General features: G+C 40.6%; 1 protein-coding gene across 2 annotated transcripts in view; it reads left to right on the forward strand.

The window, feature by feature from the left end:
* eif2ak4 (eukaryotic translation initiation factor 2 alpha kinase 4) overlaps positions 1–17,781 on the forward strand; it is a 118,074-nt gene that overhangs the window by 51,367 nt on the left and 48,926 nt on the right. For both annotated transcript variants that reach the window (XM_067454844.1, XM_067454845.1), the window contains exons 32-38: positions 5,323–5,409; positions 6,227–6,336; positions 6,870–6,928; positions 7,539–7,642; positions 11,738–11,806; positions 13,404–13,448; positions 16,155–16,270. In XM_067454844.1, the coding sequence (XP_067310945.1) occupies positions 5,323–5,409; positions 6,227–6,336; positions 6,870–6,928; positions 7,539–7,642; positions 11,738–11,806; positions 13,404–13,448; positions 16,155–16,270 (590 nt within the window). The remainder of the gene's footprint in view (positions 1–5,322; positions 5,410–6,226; positions 6,337–6,869; positions 6,929–7,538; positions 7,643–11,737; positions 11,807–13,403; positions 13,449–16,154; positions 16,271–17,781) is intronic.

The raw sequence follows: 17,781 nt of genomic DNA on the forward strand, positions 1-17,781 counted from the left end.
GTCCTTAATAATGGCATCAGAATGCAGCCAAAGCACATGATGGTAATAAGAAGATGGCTATAATTAATTGTAAATCATCCAAAATAAATGCCATGATCATTAGATTTTATACAGGTGTTACTATATTGATTTTGTAAATGGTGATCAGCAACCAAATATTGATAATATGGAAGTTACTGCCTTTTGCCTGGGCATGACTCCACATTTTTTGCAGACAATACAAAGGCAGAGTGCAGTAACTTCAAAATAGGGTGTGTGCGTGTGCGTGTGCGTGTGCGTGTGTGTGTGTGTGTGTGTGTGTGTGTGTGTGTGTGTGTGTGTGTGCGTGCACTTTATGATTTTATTGAATGCATTGTTCTTGTATAGTCTTTTACTTTGGAATTTTAAGAGCAATAAACATATATTGCAATGTTAAGGAATTAGTTTTTTCATTCAGATAATGAAATCAACATGTATAAATTGCTATTAGGCAATTAATGGGGAGATAATCGATAATCGAATCGAATCGTAACCGAATCGGACAGGAAAAATGAATCGTTAGATTAATCGATGCATCGGAAAAATAATCGCTAGATTAATTGTTTAAAAAATAATCGTTTATCCCAGCCCTAATCCGTTATATTCTCAATATAATTTACAAAGCAATCCCTGTAAAGTGTTTAGGTTAACTATAGAAGAGACCAGGATTAGTGTGTGTCGCACTGGCATGACTCGCATCGGGGTGAGTGGCATCAGGATGGTTTTGCATTAAATTAACGGCATTTAGGAGATTATCCACTCATTTCCCCCGGCCTTTATTTGAGATGGCTTCAAATAATGGCCGGTCTCAAATAATGGCCGGGGGAAATGAGTGGATAATCTCCTAAATGCTGTTAATTTAATGCAAAACCATCCTGATGCCACGCGCCCCGATGCGAGTCATGCCAGTGCGACACACACTAATCCTGGTCTCTTCTATAGTTAACCTAAACACTTTACAGGGATTGCTTTGTTCATTATATTGAGAATATAACGGATGCATGTGCCATTTTAAATAGGCTCCTGTAGTCTGAGAGATGAGACGTCTGTGAAAATACCATGTCAGGCAGGCTACAGATATCGATCTTCACAATGCATGCGCCTCAATCTGCTCCGTCAGTAGTCAGGGCACTGATCAGGGATCAGCCCATTGACTTACCGGTATGTCCTGATCAGTGTCCTGACTTCTGAACTAGGGAACTGATTAAGTCGCACCTAATATTAGCCTCTCGTCTCTTTTATGTCTTAAGGGTGTCGCACCCAAGCCTCGAAGCTCAGCTCCGCGCAGCGCCGCGTCTCAAGCCTTATTTATACTTCCGCCTGTCTCCGCTGACTGCGCGCCGCGCGCTCCCAACTGTGGACGAGGCGCTTATCCTTGACGCGCTCGCCGTTGTGCTATACTTTGAAAAAACAGAGGGTGACTCGGAGTAATTGTTCTATAAACCAACGCGTCGAGAAGTGGGCTAACGTGCACAGGTGATGATATTTATTTTAGTACATTTCACCAAAAACCACAGCACAAAAGAATTGTGTAAAACTCAGAAAACCTTGGCTTGATATTATTACTTGTGAGATGAGAACAAAATATGCACTAAATTAACGATCTCGTAAATATTTCCTAATTTCACCAAACTTTAATGTCGTGATTTATTTATGTGATTAAACCTGGATCTTTATTTAAAATAGCTTATTTCTGCTTTTGTATGCTCATTCAGTAAAGATAAGCACCTCATGTGCAAACTGGGGGCCGGTGTGATGAGACGTCAGGCTCGGCTAGATTCGCTGAGAACTCGTTCATCTTCGGATGTGGAGCTCCGCGCGGAGTTACAAAAAAATGCATATTATTTTGTTGTATGGTGATATTTTTGCAAATGTTTCATAAAAAAAATCAATGATATTTGTCCACTGGAACGATCACTTTATATTCAAAAACGGTTTACATAAAGCAATTATATTTCAAACAGGTGGAATTAGAAATACAGGCCTGCCCCTAATAAAAGCCGGTTCCCGTCGGCAGTTCAGGTAAATAAAGGCCCCGGTCTTTATTTGAGGAATTACGGTAAACCTGATTTAAATATAAATCTGATGTTTTGAAAGTCTATAGCACGAATTGTCTTGCAATTTATACGCAAAAAATTTATTTTGCATGCAGTTGAAGCGTGCACACTATGAGCACAGTATGGCGGCTGACAGAGCAAGCTACAGAAATAACGTTAAATTGAAGACACCATGTGACCGCAGATGCTGAACACGTTTATCTCAGGTTTGCCAATCATAATGAAGAGTTCAAAGTGTTGCCTTGGCCTCCACATTAAGTCCAATCGAGCATCTGTGGGATGTGTTGGAGAAACAAGTCCGATCCATGGAGGCCCCACCTCACAACTTACAGGACTTAAAGGATCTGCTGCTAACATCTTTAGGGCTCGACATTAACGCTTTTCCAGGACAAGTGGATTTCTTGAAGGGGCAAGTGAAAGAGAATTGTACTCGCCCGACGGACAAGCTGATTAATATGCCGATAACTAAAAATAACGAACAAATCACCAAAATACAAGAATGATTCTGCATTAATTTAGTGTAAGTGTCGATGGATAGTGGATAATATAATATATAATGAACTGAAGGTGGCGCTGTCGAGGAGAGGAGAAATCACAACACATGAGACACTGAGAAACTGAGCTAAACATTTAACTTGTGACGTTTTTATATTTATAACACATGATACAGTTAAACAACATCAACCGAGCAAGAGTGTGTTTTCCTGAACACCATCACGACTGTAAATGACACTGATTTCATAGGACAGCTCCATAAACAATTAATTAACATCGGGTCACTTACATTTGAGACGTAATATTGACTGTTTTTGTTCTATTTCAGCAGCGAAAACAGAACCGTAACGCATCTCACAGCAACAGTGTGTGTTACTGAATGATTCAGTGTTTGAATGAATCGGTTGAATCAAAGATTCAATGACCTGTTCGTAAAAACTGCCTCGTTCTTGAACAAATCAGCTGTTTGAATGAATCATTTGAATGAATCGACTCAATGACTCACTCATTAAGACTCACCTGCCGCCACCTACTGGTGGTTTAGTTTCATCTTTAAACATTATTTTTTTAACATTTGTTTATTCACAAATACAAATCTCATAACATTATTTAATGCAGTTGTAATTTTTCAGTGTAAATTATTTAATTAGATTGGTAACAGCCTTATAGTGTCTTATTTTAATTGAATGGATAGATCAAATTTTAGAATATAGCCTATATTTATTTTTTTAATTCAAGATTAGGGGGGAAAAATGCCTTTTATAAAAGGGAAAAATATCACAAATATTTACATATGCCAAAGCTGATGAACACTGGTGTTGCTTCAAATTAAATTATATTTACAATACAAGTTTTTATTCTTTTTTTTAATTTATTTTTTACTTTTTTCCGGAGAAGCACATTTTTTACTCGGACAAGTGAAGGACAAGCACATGAACATGCTTAATGTCGAGCCTGATCTTGGTGCCAGATACCACAGCTCACATTCAGGGGTCTAGAGGAGTCCGCGCCTCGACGGCTCATTGGTGTTTGATGAAATGTAGTTCTGTCCCAATCTAAAATGCCCTTGAATCTGCTTATTAGCCCAGCTCTGCGTTCCCAGTGTGAGTGCTAATGAAGCATTGCCATCTCTCACATGTGCTGGACCGTTCCAGTGCTCGGGTTTACAACACAAACAGCCTCAAATCTCTCTCCACATGCGGCGTGATGAAGGACATGTGGCCAAAAGCTGTGAGGTGTTGGATGAGTGCGCACACACACACACACACACACACACACACACACACCTCAGCGGCTTTTAGAGGTCACAAAAACACGAGTGGACACACAGCTGAACTCAACTCTGATGCATAGTATATAGTTTAACCCATTAACTGTTAACCTCTCTTAATAAGACCCTCAAAAAGACAGACTCTCTTTGGACATTTATTTACATTTACATTTATGCATTTGGCAGACGCTTTTCTCCAAAGCCACTTACATTGCATTCAAGGTACACATTTATGACTTATGGTTTTGCTGGTGGAGTTTATGAAAGTGTTTTTTTGGGGGTTTGATCTGAATTTATATAATCAAACATATAAACAAAGTTAAAACTTGATTTTCACCAAGATATTTTAAATGTGAAATGAAACCGCAGTGAGTCACTGTTAATGAGTGACTGAGATTCATCCGATTCATTCAAACGGCTGATTCCTTCAGGAGCGAAGCATTTGACTGTCTAAATGAGCGAGTCATTGAATCATTCATTCAACTGATTCATTCAGAAACAAAGCATTTAACTCTCTATTTAACTAACTCTGAGTGAGTCATTGAAATATTCATTAAACGGATTAATTCAAACTACTGATTAATTCAGGAACAAAGCATTTGACTGTCTTAATGAGGGAGTCATTGAAATATTCATTCAAACAACTGATTCATTCAGGAACAAAGCATTTGACTGTCTTAATGAGGGAGTCATTGAAATATTCATTCAAACAACTGATTCATTCAGGAACAAAGCATTTGATTCTCTTAATTAGTGAGTCATTTAATCATTAATTCTATTGATTCATTCAAATAACTGATTCATTCCTGAACAAAGCATTTGACTCTCTTAATGAGTGAGACTAGAGTGAAAATATAAGACATCCAGAGGTATTTTTGCCATTGAAGGCATTATAAATGCATTTTAATAGACGCAGTTAAAGTGTGCACTTGTAAGCACACTAGCGTGCCGAGTGTCCTGCTGACGATTCATTTTATGACCCTTGAGTAGAAACATTTCTGGCCATTTATGATTCTTAGTTGCTGGTGGAGTTTATGAAAGTGTGTTTTTTGGGTTTGGATGTATTTGAACTGAGTTTTACAGTCTCAGGTTAGAAAGGTGTTTTTGTGTGTGTGTGTGTGCGTGTGAGACAGCACAGAAGACGTCTGTTTCACACGGACTGACACACGGAAACAGACACATACTGTGTGCAGGGTTGAATCAGCCAAACACACATACACTCACACATACGGGCACACACACACACACACACACACACACACACACACACACACACACAGATGAGTGAATTGCATTTCATTATTATGAGGATTATTGTTATGATGATTGTTATTGTTATCTTTATTATTGTATTGGACTCAAAACCACACTCATTAAATCCAGTGGGCGGTTTCGGCAGAACAAGATTGTGTTCGTCAAAGCAATGACCGCACAATATGTATGACGCACTCTTATGAATGTGTGTGTGTGTGTGTGCCACAGTCACAGGAAGCTCTTCTGGAGCATTGCAGACAAGCTGGAATCACATTCATGGTCCTCGTGTCTGATAAAGAAGGAAATTACCTGAAGGTGAATCTGAACCTGATCATCTGAACTGAATCAACATTAATGAAGCCATTGATTCATTCGGCAAGACTGACACTTATTGAATTATCCTCCTTCCTTCCTTCCTTCCTTCCTTCCTTCCTTCCTTCCTTCCTTCCTTCCTTCCTTCCTTCCTTCCTTCCTTGCTTCCTCGCTTCCTTCCTTCTTTGCTTCCTCGCTTCCTCCCTTCCTTCCTTCCTTCCTTCCTCGCTTTCTTTCTTCCTTCCTCTCTTTCTTCCTTCCTTCCTTCCTCAATTCCTTCCTTCCTTCCTTCCTTCCTTCCTTCCTTCCTTCCTCAATTCCTTCCTTCCTTCCTTCCTTCCTTCCTTCCTTCCTTCCTCAATTCCTTCCTTCCTTCCTTCCTTCCTTCCTTCCTTCCTTCCTTCCTTCCTTCCTTCCTCAATTCCTTCCTTCCTTCCTTCCTCCCTTCCTTCCTTCCTTCCTTCCTTCCTCGCTTTCTTTCTTCCTTCCTCTCTTTCTTCCTCTCTTTCTTCCTTCCTTCCTTCCTCAATTCCTTCCTTCCTTCCTTCCTTCCTTCCTTCCTTCCTTCCTTCCTTCCTTCCTTCCTCAATTCCTTCCTTCCTTCCTTCCTTCCTTCCTTCCTTCCTTCCTTCCTCGCTTCCTTCCTTCCTTCCTCCATCCCTCCCTCCCTTCACTTATTGAATTGAATCAACATTGTAAAATGTGTTTCATAATTGGTGAATGTTCAACCCTGGCGTTGATTTATTTCCTGTTCATTAATGTGAAGATGTTTTGATATGATCTGTGTGGTATTAAGCGCAGCGGCTCGTCTCTCCATCAGGTGAAGTCTTTTGAGAAAGACCGTCAGTCGGAGAAGAGGATTCCTGAGTCGGACCTGGTGGATCACTTCATCCAGAAGAGCCGGACCAAACTCTCCGAGGAGAGAAACAGGTGACGTGTGTGTGTGTGTGTGTATCCGTGTGTGTATGTGTGAGCGTGTTTGTCCGTGTGTGTGTGTGAGCGAGTTTGTCCGTGTGTGTGTGAGCGTGTTTGTCCGTGTGTGTGTGCGCGTGTTTGTCTGTGTGTGTGTGAGCGAGTTTGTCCGTGTGTGTGTGTGAGCGTGTTTGTCCATGTGTGTGTGCGCGTGTTTGTCTGTGTGTGTGTGAGCGTGTTTGTCCGTGTGTGTGTGCGCGTGTTTGTCCGTGTTTGCGGGGCGGCAGAAAGGTTGGTGGTTCGATCCCCGGATCCACCTGACCAAGTGTTGAGCAAGACACCTAACCCCAGCTGCTCCCGATGAGCTGGATGGCGCCTTACAAGGCTGACACCGCCGTCGGTGTATGAATGGGTGAATGTGAGGCAAAAATGTAAAGCACTTTGGATGGCCATAGGGTCTGTTAAAAGCGCTATATAAATGCAGCCAATTTACGATCCGTGTGTGTGTGTGTGTGTGTGTGTGTGTGTGTGTGTGTGTGTGTGTCCATCAGAGAGATCTCAGAGAGCGTTTCCCTCCAGAATCCCAAGGGATCGTCGCTGGGAAACTCAGGTACACTCACACACACAATACACTCGTTCTCAGACGGAGCAGTTTTCATCATTCATATCCTGCTTTTGTTTTCATCATTATTGATTTTCACTTTTACTCTTTTGAAGATATTATTATTATTATCATCATCTGTTGAGGGTCTCATGTTTAATCCCAGTTCTTCTTACCCTGACAGTGCTTCAAACGGCATCGAAACAGCATAAAAGTGCTAAAAAAACTTCCTTCCTTTCCTCCCTCCCAAAATCTTATTTCAGTTTATTTAATTTCACCATTATATCTTTGTTATCAAAAAAGAAAGCTACAAATCACAAACAATAGGACAATGACATTATAAGAAATATAGAAAAACAATTTTTAATTAAATCCACATGGATTCTTATAAGCTACAGAAGTTGTCATTTATTCAGCTCGAGTCAGTTTAATCTGGAGTCGGTGTCCGATGTCAGAAACCTGTGTGTAGCTGTGCTGTCCTGTCTGCTCTATTCATTCATTAAGAACATTATTGAGCACACAGTGATGTAGTGCAGTGCAACACTTGGCTCCGGCAGATGTTATGCGTAAAGCTTTGAGATATGTCGAGTTATTCTGAAGTTTGTTTGCTGTCCGTCAGGTCTGTCCGAGTCCCACGGGAGCAGCGCCGGCATGTCCATGAACGTCAACCTCGTGACGCCGGAGAAGATTTCCGGAAGCTTGAGACGCAGATACGAGACGCAGGTCTGTGATCTCACATCATGGGAAACGCTTTCCTCCTCATCTTGTTGCTTTTTATTCTGTCTTTTATTCTAAATCTCTTTATTCTTTTTATAATTGTTTTAGTTTACCTTTGTTCTTATCTTTGGTTATTGTTATTTTATATGTTCTTTTGAGTTAAATATGATGAGTGAAAACTGGGTTTGATGGAAATAGTAAGTTTGACAATAAGGTTTGAGTATGTGTAAATCTGTGGAGGGTATGATGAGTGAGAATGGGTTTAACAAGAAGAGTAAAAATCAGGGAATAGTGATTAAAATGGATGTTATGAACGTGTTTGAGAAAGAAATGAACGAGAGGTGTTCTAATAAAGATGGTACATGTATGTAGGCTGTAAACTGAAGAATGTTTGTTTTTATATCAGATCATTATTGTGGATCTGACCATTTTATTTTATTTTATTTTATTTTATCTTATTATTATTATTATTATTATCTTTACAACTAGTTTAACTATGCTTGTTTTTTATTTTTTATTCGTCCACATGGTATTCTTTTTTCACATGCATTTGCTATCACTATTTTAATTAATTTCTACGTAAAGCACTTTGAATTGCCATTGGGTATGAAATGTGATATATAAATAAACTCGCCTTGCCTGTTAAAGGGTTAGTTCACCCGAAGATGAAATGTCTGTCATTAACTCCTCTCCCTAATGTCGCTCCACACCCGTAAGACCTCCGTCCGAGAGCTTTTCTGTCCCTCCATTGAAAATCTATAAAGAAGCTTCTGCGCATCAGGGTACGGTTGCACCAGTCGTTCGTAAGTTCTTCAATTTGAACGTAAAGTTCACACTAGAGGCTCAGTAACTAGTAGCTACACTCTTAGAAGAAAAGGTTCTATCGGCGCTACGTAATGGGAACCCCTAAAAGGGTCACTGCAAAAAAAGGCTTTTCTTACTTAGTATTTTTGTCTTGTTTCTAGTCAAAACATCTAAAAATATTAAAATAAGCAAAATAATCTGAAAACAAAAAATGTTTCTCACCCCATTGACAGATTATTTATCTTATTTTAAGCAAAAACTCTCTTCATTTTGAGTTATTTTCCCCCAAAACAAGACAATAATTTTTACTTGTCTAGTAAATGTTTCTTAATGTAAGAATTGTTTTATATTTAGACTAGAAACAAGACAAAAATACAGGTAAAGGCCCTTTCACACCGGACGCGTAACGGAAAAGCGAAACGGATATGCAAATATTTCCCGTCAAAACCATTCACATCACGAATTTGCGATGTTTCAGAGCTCAAACATTACAAAACATTTGTGGCGACAGCTGAGAAAACACGGACACTTCATCATCCAGTGAAGACGAGCTTTTCATTTTATTAAAAGGACCGAGAAGGTTTCGGGTGCAGCCAGTCTTAAAGAACAGAGTCTGAAGGGGAGGATCCTAATCTCGTACAGGAGCTAAAACTTTATCATGGCCTGCACTTACTTTCGAAAGTCTGTGGGACAATTGGAGGATCTTCTCCCGAAACAGAGACTAACACACACTTCAGGAACCAATCGATCCAGAGCAGATGTTTCCAGTTCAGTCACAATTTGAATATTTAAGTGCCACAGACGGCAACACGTTCACTTTCCATAATCGCAGACACAAGGTTTAGAAAAAAATCAACAATTTATAAAAGGTTATAAGGTATTGCTGTCTGTAGCATACAGTGGGCAAACACAGCTTACAGCTGTAATCTAATGAGAAACGCCACACCTGGCAAAGGTTAAAGTTGAGTGAATAGCTTATGACATCAACTGGACTTTTCATCACCTTTGTTTCCTTGTATGTGATTGGTGGAAGCCATTTCTTTCGCCGCTAGAGTAAAGAAAATCGACATCGAAATGAAACGAAATAAATAAATGTCGTTTTTTCGCCGCAGCACATTCGCGTTCGGTGTGGAAGCGCTCATTACACAAACAGCTGATCAAAAAATAAAACCATCGCGCACATTATTCGCACGTCAAAATCGCGTCCAGTGTGAAAGGGCCTTGAGAGTGTAGTTTGTAACTAACTGTACTTTTTTCGGTTGCCGATTTGATCGTAAGGCAGAATGAAGCATGTAGAAAAATATCTTAAACTGTGTGTGAAGATGAGCGGAGGTCTTACGGGTGTGGAGCGACATTAGGGAGAGGAGTTAATGACAGACATTTCATTTCTGGCTGAACTAACCCTTTAATGCCTGTTGAGAATATACGGCCCCCTTACAATCGCACAAGCTTGGAAATAACGTCTCATTAATCCACAAACCCATCGTTGCAAATTTCCCTCAAGCCATCAATCACAGAGAAAGTCTCGAGTCCGTGATGCCCCATGAGAAGCGTCCTGGGTTCATTTCAGCTCAATTGTCCTTTAACTGAGTGTGTGTGAGTCCTTCTGATGAAATAATGACTGAGAGATAAGCCAGCGAACATGAACCCCTGCTGTCCTGCGCTCCAGTCATAAATGTCTCCATCAGATCCTCATATGAGTGATTGAGGCGGCAGTGGCTCAGTGGTTCATGTAGGTTGTCTACAAACCAGAAGGTTGGTGGTTCAATCCCCGGTTCCACCTGACCAAGTGTCGAAGTGTCCATGAGCAAGACACCTAACCCCAGCTGCTCCCGACGAGCTGGATGGCGCCTTACATGGCTGACATCGCCGTCGGTGTATGAATGGGTGAATGTGAGGCAAAATGTAAAGCGCTTTGGATAAAAGCGCTATATAAATGCAGTCCATTTGATCATGTGACACTGAGGATGATGATCACACTTTACTATACACCGATCAGACATAATGTTATGACCTAATAATGTGTTGGAGGCATGGACTCCACTAGACCCCTGAAGGTGTGCTGTGGTATCTCGCACTAAGATGTTAGCAGCAGATCCTTTAAGTCCTGTAAGTTGCGAGGTGGATCGGACTTGTTTGTTCAGCTCATCCCACAGATGCTCGATTGGATTAAGATCTGGGGAATCTGGAGGCCGAGTCGACGCCTCAAACTGGTCGTTGTGCTCCTCAAACCATTCCTGAAGCATTTGTGCTTTGTGTCAGGAGCATTATCCTGCTGGAAGAGCCACAGCCACCAGAATACCGTTTCCATCAAAGGCTGAACATGGTCTCAGCAATGCTTAGGTAGGTGGAGCGTGTCAAAGTAACATCCACATGGATGGAGGACCCAAGGTTTCCCAGCAGAACATTGGCCAAAGCATCACACTGCCTCCGCCGGCTCGCCTTCTTCCCATAGTGCATCCTGGGGCCATGTGTTCCCCAGGTAAGCCACACACACACACACACACCCGGCCATCCACGTGATGTAAAAGAACATGTGATTCCTCAGACCAGGCCACCTTCTTCCATTGCTCCGTGGTCCAGTTCTGATGCTCACGTGCCACTGTTGGTGCTTTCGGCGGGGTCAGGGGTCAGAGGTCACCCTGACTGGTCCATACGCCTCAAACTGAGCTGCTCTGTGTATTCTGACAGCTTTCTATCAGAACCAGCATTAACTTCTGGAGCAGTTTGAGCTCCAGTAGCTCGTCTGTTTGATCGGACCCCACGGGCCAGCCTTCGCTCCCCACGGTCATCAATGAGCCTTGGCCGCCCATGACCCTGTGGCCGGTTCTCCACTGGTCCTTCCTTGGAGCACTTTTGATAGATACTGACCACTGCAGACCGGGAACAGCCCACAAGAGCTGCAGTTTTGGAGATGCTCTGACCCAGTCGTCTAGCCGTCACAATCTGGCCAAACTCGCTCAAATCCTTACGCTTGCCCATTTCTCCTGCTTCACACACATCAACTCTGAGGACTAAATGTTCACTTGCTGCCTAATATATCCCACCCACTAACAGGAGCCGTGAGGAAGAGATCAGCAGTGTTATTCACTAGTCATAATGTTATGCCTGATATGTGTATTCACATAGCTGTCTTACGTTGGAATGATTAGTTTACTGTATTTTTGATTAAATAAATGCACCCTTTGTGAGCAGAAGAGACTCTTCCAGAAACATTAAAATAAAAACCTTAGTTTGTCCAAACTCTTGACCGCCAGTGGATATCCTCTACGATGAAAAGCTTTTTCTGTCTTTCAGATTCAGACACGACTGCAGAATCTGAGCAGTAATTTACAGAACAAGAGCAGCGACATCGAAGTGTTGGCCGTAAGTACATGATGTCATTTCCTGCTCTCAGATCCGCGCGTGCTTTGATGCGTTTGGCATTTATCTAAAGTTCATGGTGTTTTTTTCTGTTTAGACGATAATTTTGTCAGCGACTTGAAGCATAAATCGGTTTGTTTTACAGATGTATTTTTATCAAGTTCAATTTTTTTTATATTGCTTCATTTTCAATTATGACTAATTTAGTAACTATGTAAAATAAATCTGTTATATAAATTAAATAATGTAATAAAATGTACAAACACACACACACACACACACACACACACACACACACACACACACACACACACACACACAGCCCCTAAACCTACCCATCACACACACACACACACACACACACAGCCCCTAAACCTACCCATCTCTCACACACACACACACACACACACACAGCCCCTAAACCTACCCATCTCACACACACACACACACACACACACACACACACACACACACACACACACACACACACACACACACAGCCCCTAAACCTACCCATCTCACACACACACACACACACACACACAGCCCCTAAACCTACCCATCTCACACACACACACACACACACACACACACACACACACACACAGCCCCTAAACCTACCCATCTCACACACACACACACACACACACACACACACACACACACACACACACACACACACACACACACAGCCCCTAAACCTTACCCATCACACACACACACACACAGACACACACACACACTGCCCCTAAACCTACCCATCACACACACACACACACACACACACACACACACATACACACACACACACACACACACACACACACACACACACACACACTGCCCCTAAACCTACCCATCACACACACACACACACACACACACACACACACACACACACAGCCCCTAAACCTACCCATCTCACACACACACACACACACACACACACACACACACACTCATAGTCTCTCTCTCTCACACACACACACACACACACACACTCATAGTCTCTCTCTCTCACACACACACACACACTCATAGTCTCTCTCTCTCACACACACACACACACACTCATAGTCTCTCTCTCTCACACACACACACACACTCATAGTCTCTCTCTCTCTCACACACACACACACACTCAGCAGAAGTGTAAACAGCAGCAGGAGTGGCTGTTGTCAGTGGTTGTTCTGTGGTCTGCGTGTTTGTTTGATTAGTGGTGCTGTGTGGATTGCAGTGGTTTGGTGTTGCTCAGGTCAGAGTTCAGCAGCGACTGTAGATCAGACGCTCCTCGAGCTTCAGCATCAGCACAGACTCACAATCGGCGCTGATATCAGGCTTTAAAGGTCTTCATTCAAAACGAATCAGTTTATCCCTCAGAAAGCTCTTCAAGTCTCAGACTGACCTTTCTAAACCTGCTGAACCCTGAACAAAGGGTCTCCGCTGGCATGTTTCCTCTGACTCGCATCCTAACACACACACACACACACACACACGTTGTGCACTTCCTGTTGACTGTGTTTACACTGCTCTTTAGATAAGAGTCCATTGTGTCTGCAGCATTGACCTTCACAATCTCTCCTGTGGCATTCCTCCGCAGGTCGACCTGCCCAAGGAAACTCTCATCAACTTCCTGTCCCTCGAGGTTTGTGCCGCCCGCTATTATTATGAGCTATTCTGAGTCAATAAATGGCATTCCTGGGGAAACTGGCGGGAGATCCTGTGAGGGAAACCCTCTCGCTTGACCAAAGGAAAGCCTGTTCACGAGGAACAAACATTACTGGGAATGATGGGATATTTCACACTCAAACAGACCTTTAGTCGTTCACTACATGAAAATGAGAAACTAGCTCAAGTAATACTAGTGAAAAAAGTTCACACAAAACTGAAAATGACACTATGATTTACTCTCCCTCAAGTCATCCTGTGTGTGTTTGACATTCTTCTGTCAGACGAACACAATCAGAGTTATATTAATAAAAGTCCTGGCTCTTCCAAGCTTTATAATGGCAGTGACTGGATGGGTCATTTTTGAAGTCCATCAGTCATAAAAGTGCATCTGTCCGTCATAAAAGTGCATCTGTCCGTCATAAAAGTGCATCTGTCCGTCATAAAAGTGCATCTGTCCGTCATAAAAGTGCATCCGTCCATCATAAAAGTGCATCTATCCATCATAAAAGTGCATCCGTCCATCATAAAAGTGCATCTATCCATCATAAAAGTGCATCTGTCCATCATAAAAGTGCATCCATCCATCATAAAAGTGCATCTGTCCATCATAAAAGTGCATCTATCCGTCATAAAAGTGCATCTATCCATCATAAAAGTGCATCTATCCATCATAAAAGTGCATCTGTCCATCATAAAAGTGCATCCATCCATCATAAAAGTGCATCTATCCATCATAAAAGTGCATCTGTCCATCATAAAAGTGCATCCATCCATCATAAAAGTGCATCTATCCATCATAAAAGTGCATCTGTCCGTCATAAAAGTGCATCTGTCCATCATAAAAGTGCATCTGTCCATCATAAAAGTGCATCCATCCATCATAAAAGTGCATCTATCCATCATAAAAGTGCATCTGTCCGTCATAAAAGTGCATCTATCCGTCATAAAAGTGCATCTATCCATCATAAAAGTGCATCTATCCGTCATAAAAGTGCATCCATCCATCATAAAAGTGCATCTATCCATCATAAAAGTGCATCTATCCATCATAAAAGTGCATCTATCCGTCATAAAAGTGCATCCATCCATCATAAAAGTGCATCTATCCATCATAAAAGTGCATCTGTCCGTCATAAAAGTGCATCTATCCGTCATAAAAGTGCATCTATCCATCATAAAAGTGCATCTATCCATCATAAAAGTGCATCTGTCCATCATAAAAGTGCATCTGTCCATCATAAAAGTGCATCTATCCATCATAAAAGTGCATCTGTCCATCATAAAAGTGCATCCGTCCATCATAAAAGTGCATCTATCCATCATAAAAGTGCATCTGTCCGTCATAAAAGTGCATCTATCCGTCATAAAAGTGCATCTATCCATCATAAAAGTGCATCTATCCGTCATAAAAGTACATCCATCCATCATAAAAGTGCATCTATCCATCATAAAAGTGCATCTATCCGTCATAAAAGTGCATCTATCCGTCATAAAAGTGCATCTATCCGTCATAAAAGTGCATCTGTCCGTCATAAAAGTGCATCTATCCATCATAAAAGTGCATCCGTCCATCATAAAAGTGCATCCATCCATCATAAAAGTGCATCTATCCATCATAAAAGTGCATCCGTCCATCATAAAAGTGCATCTATCCGTCATAAAAGTGCATCTATCCGTCATAAAAGTGCATCCATCCATCATAAAAGTGCATCTATCCATCATAAAAGTGCATCTATCCGTCATAAAAGTGCATCTATCCGTCATAAAAGTGCATCTATCCATCATAAAAGTGCATCTGTCCGTCATAAAAGTGCATCTATCCATCATAAAAGTGCATCCGTCCATCATAAAAGTGCATCCATCCATCATAAAAGTGCATCTATCCATCATAAAAGTGCATCCGTCCATCATAAAAGTGCATCTATCCATCATAAAAGTGCATCTATCCGTCATAAAAGTGCATCCATCCATCATAAAAGTGCATCCATCCATCATAAAAGTGCATCCGTCCATCATAAAAGTGCATCCGTCCATCATAAAAGTGCATCTATCCATCATAAAAGTGCATCTATCCGTCATAAAAGTGCATCTATCCGTCATAAAAGTGCATCTATCCGTCATAAAAGTGCATCTGTCCGTCATAAAAGTGCATCTATCCATCATAAAAGTGCATCCATCCGTCATAAAAGTGCATCCATCCATCATAAAAGTGCATCTATCCGTCATAAAAGTGCATCTATCCGTCATAAAAGTGCATCTATCCGTCATAAAAGTGCATCTATCCGTCATAAAAGTGCATCTATCCGTCATAAAAGTGCATCCATCCGTCATAAAAGTGCATCCATCCGTCATAAAAGTGCATCTATCCGTCATAAAAGTGCATCTATCCGTCATAAAAGTGCATCTATCCGTCATAAAAGTGCATCTATCCGTCATAAAAGTGCATCTATCCGTCATAAAAGTGCATCTATCCGTCATAAAAGTGCATCCGTCCATCATAAAAGTGCATAAGAAGAAAGAAATTCTTGCTGGTTTGAAACAAAACTTTGAGGGAGAGTAAATGATAAAACAATTTTCATCTTTGGGTGAACTATCCCTTTAACTGTGATAACCCTTCACAGTGATTATGAATGAGTTGAACACACATTATGATGCTTATGATATTATGATTATGGCTCAGTTTGAAGGTGAGGAGCAGTTCAACGTCAGTGTGAAGACGCTTCTCTCGCGGCTGCCCAAACAGCGCTACCTCAAGTGCATCTGTGAGCAGATTCACCACTTCAAAATCTACAAGAGGTACGAGGAAGGAAAATCTACAACACCAGATAATAGCTTTTGTTTATTTTCTTTTAAAAAATACAGCATTTTATTAGTTTAATTACATTGTAATTATTAAAAAGTTAACATGTTAGTTGTTAATGTTTTCTAATGCATGTTAGCAAAATCATGTTACCAACGTTTATTAATGCTAGCAACGTTATATCATGCATTAGCATGTCGTTTGGGTGAAAAAAAAGACATTCTAGAAAAATCATGTTGCCAATGTTTATTAATGCTAGCAACGTTATATCATGCATTAGCATGTCGTTTCCGTGGAAAAAAAGACGTTAGCAAAATCATGTTACCAATGTTAATTAATGCTAGCAACGTTATATCATGCATTAGCATGTCGTTTGGGTGGAAAAAAGACATTCTAGCAAAATCATGTTACCAATGTTTATTAATGCTAGCAACGTTATATCATGCATTAGCATGTCGTTTGGGTGAAAAAAACATTCTAGCTAAATCATGTTACCAATGTTTATTAATGCTAACAACGTTATATCATGCATTAGCATGTCGTTTCCGTGAAAAAAAGACATTTTAGCAAAATCATGTTACCAATGTTTATTAATGCTAGCAACGTTATATCATGCATTAGCATGTCGTTTGCGTGGAAAAAAGACATTCTAGCAAAATCATGTTACCAATGTTTATTAATGCTAGCAACGTTATATCATGCATTAGCATGTCGTTTCCGTGAAAAAAAGACATTCTAGAAAAATCATGTTACCAATGTTTATTAATGCTAGCAACGTTATATCATTGATTAGCATGTCGTTTCCGTGAAAAAAAGACATTCTAGAAAAATCATGTTACCAATGTTTATTAATGCTAGCAACGTTATATCATGCATTAGCATGTCGTTTCCGTGAAAAAAAGACATTCTAGCAAAATCATGTTACCAATGTTAATTAATGCTAGCAACGTTATATCATGCATTAGCATGTCGTTTCCGTGAAAAAAAGGACTTGTTAGCAAAATCATGTTACCAACGTTAATTAATGCTAGCAACGTTATATCATGCATTAGCATGTCGTTTCCGTGAAAAAAAGACATTCTAGCAAAATCATGTTACCAATGTTTATTAATGCTAGCAACGTTATATCATGCATTAGCATGTCGTTTCCGTGAAAAAAAGACATTTTAGCAAAATCATGTTACCAATGTTTATTAATGCTAGCAACGTTATATCATGCATTAGCATGTCGTTTCCGTGAAAAAAAGACATTCTAGAAAAATCATGTTACCAATGTTTATTAATGCTAGCAACGTTATATCATGCATTAGCATGTCGTTTGCATGAAAAAAAGACATTTTAGCAAAATCATGTTACCAATGTTTATTAATGCTAGCAACGTTATATCATGCATTAGCATGTCGTTTCCGTGAAAAAAAGACATTCTAGCAAAATCATGTTACCAATGTTTATTAATGCTAGCAACGTTATATCATGCATTAGCATGTCGTTTCCGTGAAAAAAAGAC

Source organism: Pseudorasbora parva, chromosome 10 (assembly GCF_024679245.1).
Source record: "Pseudorasbora parva isolate DD20220531a chromosome 10, ASM2467924v1, whole genome shotgun sequence".
In the NCBI taxonomy this organism is placed as follows: Eukaryota; Metazoa; Chordata; class Actinopteri; order Cypriniformes; family Gobionidae; genus Pseudorasbora; species Pseudorasbora parva.